This window comes from Clupea harengus, chromosome 11 (assembly GCF_900700415.2).
Source record: "Clupea harengus chromosome 11, Ch_v2.0.2, whole genome shotgun sequence".
NCBI classification, from domain to species: Eukaryota; Metazoa; Chordata; class Actinopteri; order Clupeiformes; family Clupeidae; genus Clupea; species Clupea harengus.
Window position 1 is genome coordinate 9,433,534 of NC_045162.1, and position 11,039 is coordinate 9,444,572.

General features: G+C 39.9%; 1 protein-coding gene across 2 annotated transcripts; it reads left to right on the plus strand.

The window, feature by feature from the left end:
* The first annotated feature begins 3,239 nt into the window (after positions 1 to 3,239).
* On the plus strand, positions 3,240 to 10,618 carry m6pr (mannose-6-phosphate receptor (cation dependent)). Of its 2 annotated transcripts, none has more exons than XM_031576535.2 (7): positions 3,240 to 3,563; positions 3,920 to 4,072; positions 4,188 to 4,348; positions 4,687 to 4,796; positions 6,758 to 6,888; positions 7,661 to 7,787; positions 9,522 to 10,618. In XM_031576535.2, exons 2-7 carry the CDS (start codon positions 3,924 to 3,926, stop codon positions 9,645 to 9,647), a joined length of 804 nt encoding a protein of 267 aa, XP_031432395.1. In that variant the 5' UTR covers positions 3,240 to 3,563; positions 3,920 to 3,923; the 3' UTR covers positions 9,648 to 10,618. The 2 variants fall into 2 exon arrangements, with proteins under 2 accessions (XP_031432395.1, XP_012684594.2); XM_012829140.3 differs by having other exon boundaries at positions 3,241 to 3,563; positions 3,900 to 4,072.
* Positions 10,619 to 11,039: the final 421 nt, after the last annotated feature.

The following is an 11,039-nucleotide window of genomic DNA, read 5'->3' on the forward strand; positions in this document are numbered from 1 at the left end:
CTGCTGTCAGAAGGTAATAAAACACTCACTGCATTCTCAGAAAAACACATTGTGGGGAAAAACGGGGAGTCCTCAGACTTAGGAAAATAAGACTGACTTTCCCTAACCTGGGCCTTAGTGTGCACTGTGAGTCACACTCTTTCCTCTTAACTTACTCAATTTCACTTTCCTTAGAACTTACTCAATTTATTAATCAGGATTTGGAAGAGAGAAAATGAATTCATCTCCCTGACAATTGCGAATGTACTTAAACATGTGATGTAACCATTTGCTTTAAAATGGTCTCTATTAAAGTTGTCTGTGTTTTTATTGTTTATAAAATTATATTTAAAAACGGAGTTTGTAAATACTGAAAAGGTAACCACATAACATTCTTAAACCAAAAAAAGAAGCTGAAGAAAAGAAAATGACTGCAATGAGCACTGTATCAGTGAAGTGAAAATGGACCAGCAGACTGAAATCACTGTTTAATCACTGTTAATCAACAGTCACTTGACTGGTTTGGGGCAAATATGTGTTGAGGCAATCAGGTCCTAATTGCTTCTCATTCCCATACAAAGGGTCTTCAGCTCTGGTGATCTTAATACATATCAAAGGGTGGCAAACACACTGGGACTGTGAAAAAGGGATCTGACTGGCCTCAAAGATTTAACCCTGAGAGTATGCGATACTTGTGACTCTTGAAAGTTCAGATGAAAGGCACTTTCACTAATCATTCTGTGGTGTAGCATGTAGCAATGTTAAAATATTCCAAAAGGTTATATTTTATGTAGGTGATTTTTTTTTAGGTCAATAAGTATTGTGTAGGTGTAACATTCTTTTGGTGAATTATATAAGAGCGTTTTGTGAACGGTGAGACACATACATGGAACTACACGCCAATATAAAGCTGCATCATAGCAAGGTTTGTGTTTTTCGCACAGTCTAACAATGTTGCCCGAGTATGTTATTTAGATTTTATTCAATTTAATGTCTGGCCACTTCGGCCATAGTCATGTGTTGGCTTTGAATAGCGAGTCGCCATAATAACAGACATTGTCTGGGATATCTCGGAGGGTTTAATCAGGGGAATTCCATTTTCTAAGCCTGGAGAGGGCTTCATTTGCACCAAAATAAACATTTGGTGTAATCACATCATGGGTAACAAACAGGTTTTGCTTTTCCCCGAAAGATGGCCTGAGGCTGATGAAGTTTGTGTACCTGAGTGTTTAGTCAGCCTCGCAAGAAATTATACCCCGGATTCCTGATTTATTTAATTGTGAACACCAAGGAGTTTTCATAGCATTCATGTCATGAAAATAACCTGATGAAATTCTAAATGAAAATAGTCTGATGGACAATTAAAATACGCTATATAACAAGCCTATATTGTAGATTTTTGTGCATCATTGACATCATTGGGCTGATTTTTATTTATTTTGCAGCAGTAGTGAATGTAGTGACCAAGACACACCCTATTCCAGCCAATCAACACACACACTCTCTCTCACAGACACTAGACACACACATGCACACACACACATGCACACAGACATACACACAAACATGCACACAGACATACACATACAAATACAAATACACACAATATGAGAGTGTCATGTCTTTTTCTCAGGGTTTCTCACACTTACACACCACCAACTTGCTGATCTTTACAAAAGTGTCCTACAGAGTGATGAGCTTTCAGAACTACCACCAGTAGTATGTGTGGTTTTGGTGTTTCTGTCTTGCTGGTGTAAACGTGTCTATTATGCTATTAGTTCTCAGAACCATACACACCACAGGAGGAACAGGAGGAGTTGAACTCCATCACACACACAGTGAATGTACCGCATATTCAGTAAAGAGCCTTGTTTTAAAAAAATGAAAATAGTCTGATGGACAATTCAAATATGCTATGTAACAAGCCTATATTGTAGATTTTTGTGCATCATTGACATCATTGGGCTGATTTCTATTTATTTTGCAGCAGTAGTGAATGTAGTGACCAAGGCACACCCTATTCCAGCCAATCAACACACACACACTCTCTCTCACAGACACCAGACACACACATGCACACACACGCTCTCTCTCACACACACACATGAACACACACACACCACACACATGCACACAGACATACACATACAAATACACACACACACAATTGTGATGAGAAAGGAATCAGTGTGATTGTCTTGTCCTTTATGATTGTCTGTCATTTATTTGATGCAGTGGTCTTCAGTAAAACAGTCAAGTTCTTAATGATTATGTAGACCCAATATGAGAGTGTCATGTCTTTTTCTCAGGGTTTCTCACACTTACACACCACCAACTTGCTGATCTTTACAAAAGTGTCCTACAGAGTGATGAGCTTTCAGAACTACCACCAGTAGCATGTGTGGTTTTGATGTTTCTGTCTTGCTGGTGTAAATGTGTCTATTATGCTATTAGTTCTCAGAACCATACACACCACAGGAGGAACAGGAGGAGTTGAACTCCATCACACACACAGTGAATGTACCGCATATTCAGTAAAGAGCCTTGTTTTAAAAAAATGAAAATAGTCTGATGGACAATTCAAATATGCTATGTAACAAGCCTATATTGTAGATTTTTGTGCATCATTGACATCATTGGGCTGATTTCTATTTATTTTGCAGCAGTAGTGAATGTAGTGACCAAGGCACACCCTATTCCAGCCAATCAACACACACACACTCTCTCTCACAGACACTAAAGAGCCTTGTTTTGAAAAGGCCTTTCCTAAACCAAATATTGCAGTAAGTCCTTTACTATATTTTCAGTCTTGGCTACATATTAGCAGGCCAAGTAAGACCAAAACATGCATGACAGATTGCCATTTGGTTATTTTAAATAGCTAACTACCATAGTTTTATATATTCATATGATATACAGATCTGACATACATGGACTGTATCTTCAATCCTTTAGGGTATCCAATCCATTTCAGTGAAAACTAGATAGATGTAGCTGTGCTTGAGAATGGTCTACCATTTGGCTATATACACTCCACAAACCAGCTGTCACGGGGAGATCAAATGGTTTGTTCATACAAACTGATTTATGTAAATCAATGGTTTTAAATGTAATTTAATAAAATAAGGTAAGAGTACATATTTTGTTACAGGCGCCAACAAAGTAACTTTCTCGCGGAGAACTCCACTATGTCTATTGAAAACTCAACCTCCCACGACCCTGCTTCGTAAATGAGACGAGTTCCGCTTGTTACCGGACGCGCTTGTGCAGCGAGTCACATGCGCCAGAGATGCGATGTTTAGTTTCACTTCCGCATTTGGGTTCCTTGTTATAGTACGGTTAAGATACATATTGAGAGCCAGTTGATTGGAAATTAAACTAACTTGTATTAGATAATGACATTGTGTAACCTTTGTCGAGCTCTCAGTTTTGGAATGACAAATCATAACTAATAACACTGTAGCCACGAACAAAGCAAACTGGAAGCGTGTAACGTCATTTGAGCGTCGTTGTAACGGCTTTTTCTTCTACAACCTTATTGAATGTAACGTGCTACACTACTGTTCAACAAAGTAGTAATTCAGGTAGGATAGATAATCGGTTTACGCTATGCATCTTTGAAAGCTATGCTAAGAGTTCTTGCAAGATGGCAGGCAACTAACTTTACTGTTAACCTGACACCTGTGTAAGAATGAATGAGGAAGGTTAGCTTTCTTCAAAATGTCCTGTGTATCGTTAGGTTACACAGTCTACCTCGATTAATGTATTTCGCACTTGGTTAGTGGACTTGCAATGTATGTGTTGTAACTGGGAGTACAAAACAGTGCTGCTGCTTTAACTATGACTGTTAGATGTGTGATAACCATACAGTGGACAAAAATACATGAAATGCTCTCGGTGTCCTGTTTCTTTAACCATAGGTTTCCATGACCGCATTTAGAATCATGTCGCTGGTCGTGGCGGTGGCCTTTCAGCTTATGTTGTTGGTCGGGGGAGGGCAAGCGAGCAATAATACGAAGAACTGCAAGCTGGGCACGGAATATGAAAAAGAGCAAGCTGCTCTCAAGCTACTTGAACCGCTCACAAATACCACGTAAGACAGGTTGCTTGTAGTTCTGTGCGTCGCACGTTATGTGATCTCGATGTAAATTAAATTAGCAATTCTGTATCACTTAAATGCTTAAAATAAATCGATCCTTGCTCTGCAGGTATTCTGTTACGGAGAAGGTGGGTGAAGAGAGCTACACCTACCTGTTCCAAGTGTGTGGAGATGTAGATGGGGTGAAAGGTGGTGGACTTGTCCAGAAGGACAACAACAAAAAAACAGTTGTGATTGGAAGGTACAATACCACACAGGCCATTGCTGGAAGTGAGTATGTTATCATCGCCACATAATCACTCCATACATGTAAATCCCATACATACTTTGTAAACATTTCCTTTTCTGTTTTGTCTGCCAGAGATGGTTTGATATGTTGTAGACCAGCAAACCAGAACCTAGCATTTACACTACTGTAGGCACTTGTAGTATCTTATTACTGTCCCTTCCTGATGTAACACTAGTGATAAACCTAGACTCTCAGCTGACTGTAGATGTGAACTTCATGGCCTATACCTTGGTGAAGTTCATCTGACTTATGGTTGGGACTGTGGTGACGTGAATGTCTTGACCAGAGCATGGCGTCTCTGTATTTTTTCTCCCCACAGGTGACTGGGTGATGCTCACCTATGGACACGGAGAGAAGTACGATCTGCACTGCTCCAAGGAGAAAAGGAGAGCAATAATTATGATTTCTTGCGACAGAAATGTTGCTGCGGTGAGACTTTCTTGCGATGATGATTATGGTTGCATGGTGATTCTGGTTTGAAAAGCTATGAGAGGACCTTACTTTGGGGCTTCTCTGCTAGTCTTACAGTTAAGGTTTGTTACCATTGGTTGCAGAAGTGTGTGATTTTAACATCTTGCCCCTGCAAAGTGAGCTTTGATATGTTGCTTTGGGCTCTTTGAATGATTGATCTGGTGCTTGTTCTTTCTTTTGAAATCTGATGGTCAGGGCCTCTCATTGGTTGAACAGGTTAGCCACTAATTGTCAGGAGCTTATTTTATCTTATCTTATTTTACTAACAAAATGCAGGACCTTGTAGATCATCTTCAAATTATTGATATATTCTGACCCTATCATATATTGTGTTTCATATTAAAAAGAAAAAAAAATGGAACAGTAAGAAAGATCGATGGATGAATTTCAGGTGAAAACACCATCTGTTATACTGTATTCTAACAGAACTCTTTTTTTTTAGGTCTGAAGTTAGTTGCGGTTTTAGTATTGAGTAAAGGGATCGATGGAATGCCGGTCTGATGGGTAGGGTGTTGGTTTATCCTGCGTATTCTATGCAACAGATCTGAGACAGACAGACAGACAGACAGACAGACAGACAGACAGACAGACAGACAGACAGACAGACAGACAGACAGACAGACAGACAGACAGACAGACAGACAGAGAGAGAGAGTAGTGTAAGTCTCTTCTGTCTCACAGAGAATATTCTAAATCTCCTCAATAGTCATACTCAGTTGTTTGAAGGTAGAATACACAACTTAATATAATGAGTGTGTTTGGGGGTCTGGATCACGGTGTAAGGTGGGGCGTGATGGGAAGAGGAAGTGTATGGGGTTTTCCTAGATATGAAAGGTTTGAAGGCTTTGGCGCCAGTTTACTTAATGTAAACATGATACATTGTTGTGGGGGAAAGATTTGCAAGAGTTGAAAGTATGCAAACTAACATTAATACTAAACACTAATATTTTTCAAGTATCAAATTAATATTTAATGTGCAGGATGTTATTGTTATGTCGTAGCTTGCAAAGCATGCAAAACAGACTGAGGTTGATGCCATTAGCCAATCGGTTTAGCATGACTCATGGCGTTTGTGGCCCATGGCATTGACTCAGATAATATTTCCCAGAACAAAAGATGGTGACACCCCTTTTTGTTGCGTCAGAGCTGAATGTTTCATATAACCTCTCTCTCTCACTCACTCACTCACTCACTCACTCTCCCTTCTCTTAACATGTACTCTCTCTCTCTCTTTCCATCCCTCTGTCTCTCCCTCTCTCTCTCTCTGTCTGTCTCTTTCTCTTTTTGTAACACCCTCTCTCTATGTGAGCAGAAAAAAAACACAAAAAGTCTCCCTCTCTCGTTTTCTCTCTCTCTCTATCTCTTTCCCTCACTAAAGGTGCATTCTGCATTATTTGCATGCTTCCTCTGTCCTCCTTCCTCGGCCATCCAGCTCGTGCCCCGGAAATCATTCAAAGACAGTTGTCATGAAGGGCGTCTCATTTTGTTAAAACGTGGAAACGTTTTCAATTGGAATGCACAACGTATGGCCCATAGTGGAACTTCCTCTCCCCTTTCTTCACATCTGTCAACCTGCAATTTAAATTAAGACAACGCGGTTTATGAACTAAAATAAATTATCCAAAAAAAGACCTTCACATGCTTGAATTATCGTCAAATTTACCAAATATAGGGGGGGCACATTTCTCCTGTCCACTCCCCACATCTTTTCCCTCTCATTTCCTGTCCCACTCTTCACTGATCTATCAATTAAAGGCATAAAAAAAGCTCCTTCCTCATTACCTTAACTTTTTTTAATCAGAAAGAGGGGCTAGGATGTTACTGAAGGAAGGAAGCGGGGATTGGCAAGTAAATAACTGATATGTACCCCTTTTTATTCATCCTCCCACCTATTCACTATTTTTCACTGTAATTCTCAGGGCCCCCTGAAGGTGGTGCTAGAGAACAGGGAACGCGCTGAAGACTGCTTCTACCTGTTTGAGATGGATTCCAGCGCAGTCTGTCCTGTTTTGTCCTCAAAGCTGAGTGCTGGCTCTGTTCTACTCATTATGTAAGTGTTGGTGTCACACTCACATAACATACATATCTATTATACCTGCATCACCACAAGAAACAGTTGTGTAGTATTCATTCTGACTAAAATGTTTCACTCAATGTATCCACTTTGTTTTATCTTGACCCCCTCATATGACTTGAGGGTTTTGGTGTAATTGCACATGTGCTGAGCATTGTACAGTTGATGTAATTGATGTAGGTGATTGAGCATTGTGTAATTACCTCCACCAAAGAGGTTATGTTTTCCATGCGGTTTGTTTGTTTTGTTTGTCTGTTTGTGCGTCGGGCAGGATGACGGAAAAATTACTAACCCGGTTTTCATGAAACGTGGTGGAAGAATCAGTTACATTTTGGACTAGATCGAAATCACGGGGCAAATCCACAAATGTAGTTACACTTTCGTTAACATTGCATTTGGCCTAAGCGGAGGTCTGCTCTCCGAGTGCCCTTCTAGTTGTGCATGCGATGACGCTGCGCTGCCCTGCATGCCGTCTCTCTATCCCTGCTCCAAGCATACCTGATTTTAGAGAGTGTAACTGTTATCCTATTGATTTGCTCATCATGTGTGTCCAGCCACTGACGACTTTAGTCAGGTATGCAGAGCGGGGAAAGACAGACAGCATGTAAAGTGGTGAGACTGACAAGAACCACTGGTAGAACCAAGAGGGGCAAGAACCACTGGTAGAACCAAGAGAGGCAAGAACCACTGGTGAATTAGTATGTTGATTGGCTGCGTGCAACTCCAACTCCCATCCTTTTCTTTCCAGAGGCTTCTGTTGCTTGGCGGTGTATCTGATTGGAGGATTCCTCTATATGCGATTGGTTGTTGGGGCTAAAGGGGTGGAGCAGTTCCCACACTATGCCTTCTGGTCTGAGATTGGCAACCTGACAGCGGTAAGTGTGTTTCGACAATTTTAAAATTTGAAGGTTTAATATACAACCCCAAATCAGAAAAAGTTGGGACGGTATGTTAAATTAAAATTAAAATTGAAAACAGTGAATTGTGAATTCTCTTTGACCTGTACTACATTGAAGACAATACAGCAGCACATTATTTTATGTTTTACCTCATGAATTTTATTGTTTTTACATTGTTTTTTGTATTGTTTTTAACACTTGATTCTTGCAACATATTTAAAAAAAAGTTGGGACAGTAAAGCATTTATCACTTTGTAACGTTGCCATTCCTTTTCACAACACTTAAAAGATGTTAAGGGACTGAAAACACCAAGTGAGGAAGCATTTCAGATGTAACTTTGTCCCATTCTTCCTGCAAACAAGTCTTAAAGTGTGCAACAGTACGGGGTCTTTGTTGTCGTATTTTGCATTTCAAAATGCGCCACGCATTCTCTATTGGGGACAAGTCAGGACTGCAGGCAGGCCAGTCCAGCACCCACACACCCTTCTACCTCAGCCTCCGAGCCCAGAGAAGTCAACGCCGCTTCTGGATACGGTTAACATAAGGCTTCCTTTTGGCACAGTAAAGTTTTTAACAGGCATTTGTGGATGTAACTACGTATTGTAGTGCTTGACAAAGGTTTGCCTAAGTAATCCTGAGCCCATGTGGTTATATCGCTTATAGATGAATTACGGTTCTTGATGCAGTCCCGTCTGAGGGATCGGAGATCACAGTTCAGCTTAGGTTTGCGCCCTTGCCCTTTACGCACTGAAATTTTGCCAGATTCCTTGAATCTTTTAATTATTTTATGCACCGTGGAGGGTAAAATATCCAAATCCCTTACTATTTTTCTTTGAGAAACATTGTTTTTAAACATTTCAATTATTTGCTCACACATATGTTGGCAAACTGGCGATCCTCGGCCAATCTTTGCTATTAAAGGACTAGGCCTTTCCTGGATGCTTCTATTGTACCACATCATGATTACAATGACCTGTTGACATCACTTGTTTCAAATCACATCATTATTTTATTATTCTACCTCATTACTACCCCTAAATTGCCTCCGTCCCAACTTTTTTGGCCCGGAATGGATGTATGAAGTTTGCCAGACAAGATATGAAATATCACAGTGTTCATACTGTCTGTAATGAAATACAAGTGTATAAATCACTGCTTTCTTTTTTTATTTGCATTTACCATACTGTCCCAACTTGTTCTGATTTGGGGTTGTATATTAAATACATAAACTTATCATCTCTAAGGAAAAATGAATTACATGAAAATGTAGAGCAGAGAGGCACATTCACCCAAAACCCCACAGTCTATCATCATACTACATATGAGATAATAACAATCTCTTTTTGAATAGGATTTGGTCAACCCCACCACCACTATCAGTGACCTTATGTAACCTTAATTATTATTTTTTGTTTAATCTTTACATGGCTGTCTAACAGAACTCACCACTTATATCAATTGTTAGAAATCAAACTTTTGATGAAGTAGGGCAAAAAGGATAGAGTGGTTATGATGATGACTTTGTAGTTGCCCTGCAACTGCCCCACCTTGACTGCTTGATTCTGCTTTATTTTATGTAACTGACTCTAGTCTGATCTGTATCGCTCTATTCTTTTAATCAAATATTTATAAATATATACAAAAGTATCTGCTAAATACCTTAACTATAACTATAAATGTGAGTTGATGTGTACCTCTGCTTCCCATAGGACGGCTGTGATTTTGTTTGCCGTTCCCGTGGCAACCGTCAGGCACCACCCACATACACTGGCGTGGCAACGGAACCTCTGGGGGAGGAGCCTGAGGAGAGGGATGATCACCTCCTCCCCATGTGATTGCGTGGTATGGAACGCATGCGAAACGGCAGTGCTTTGCAGTGACATCTATTTTGTTTTTGGTACCGACTCAGAAAACACAACAACCGGAGTGGTTAGACCAGGTCTTCGAGGGCTAACATCGTTGAATGGCTCTCATCACTGCTCTGCTATGCCTGGGTTTCCTCATAACTTGGCAATGGCACTAGTTTTGAGAACTGAGTGGGGGGAAAATGCACTGAAGAGAAGCACTTAAGTGAGCACTTGATACAGTTTCAGGGAGAATGATGCATTGTAGACTGGGCTCTGACCAAATGTTAGTTTTCCAACCTGTTACACTTTTTGTTTGACCAGCTTTAAATATTGTGCAATTTAAATAAACTGGGGTTTTTTTTGTGTGCAAGTTATGATAATTATGATGGAAAACAAAGCTGTGGCAGTGGTCAGTTCAAGGTTCACAACATTGCTCAACTGGGGAGCCAGTTGCAGGCTGACATACCAGATGTTTTTTGTTAAATACTTAAATACTTAACTTTGCCCCATACTGTTCCATACAGCTCTTTGCTTTTTACCTCTTATTTCTCTCCTCAAAACCCCACAAATATGTAGATGAATACATATGCTGTACATTATGGTTTTTAAAAGCTTTTTCATACTTTCTAGCAAATATATAATTCCACCAGGTTTAAGATTCTCTTGCGCAGTCCCAGGATGTCACCCTGGCAATGAAGCACAGTACAGCAAAGCACAAGGACCACTGGATCATGTGTTTTCTAGATGAACATGAACTACCCAGGCTTCCAAGGTTGAGTCTCTGAGTCTAAACTGAATTCTGTGCTCTGGGTCTGGAACCATTTAAACCAGGTAGAATTTTGAACTGACAGCTTGTTTTCATGATTTCTTGCAGAGAAGATGTGTGTGCTGTTTTTTTTGCCTTTGCATTAGAAATGGGTAATATGAATAAAGTGTGTTTAGATACAATGTCAAGCGAATTCGCTGTGAAGAGTGTACTTCATGTGTGTCTTTTAAGACTTGTCAAGTGTTGAATTTGAATTCAGTATAATTTATTTATATGGCACCATTGAAACAGAATTCCGTGGGAACTTTCCCATTAACAGCAAAATACTTTGAGAGAGCACAATTTACAACCGATCGCTCATCTACCTATGATCAGCCTGGGAGAGGTGTAAGTATGATAGAGACAGCGAGGAGGGAAGAACAAATAAAATAAGCAAGGGAACAGATTGGTGTCTAAAACATCAAAGTGAAGTAGGTACAGTGCCCTCCACAATTATTGGCACCCTTAGTGAATGTGACCAAAACAGGCTATGAAAAAATATGTCTTTGCTGTTTATCCTCTCGGTCTTTTACTCAAAATATTCACAAAAATCTTACCTTTTCATTGAAGTAAAA

What these genes read in the sequence shown, in the direction of transcription:
- m6pr (XM_012829140.3), top strand. Translation starts at nt 3,906, where the DNA reads ATGACCGCATTTAGAATCATGTCGCTGGTCGTGGCGGTGGCCTTTCAG. An exon ending in GCGACAGAAATGTTGCTGCG is followed by an intron (nt 4,797 to 6,757) that starts GTGAGACTTTCT and finishes TGTAATTCTCAG; the next exon opens with GGCCCCCTGAAGGTGGTGCT. An exon ending in AGATTGGCAACCTGACAGCG is followed by an intron (nt 7,788 to 9,521) that starts GTAAGTGTGTTT and finishes TGCTTCCCATAG; the next exon opens with GACGGCTGTGATTTTGTTTG.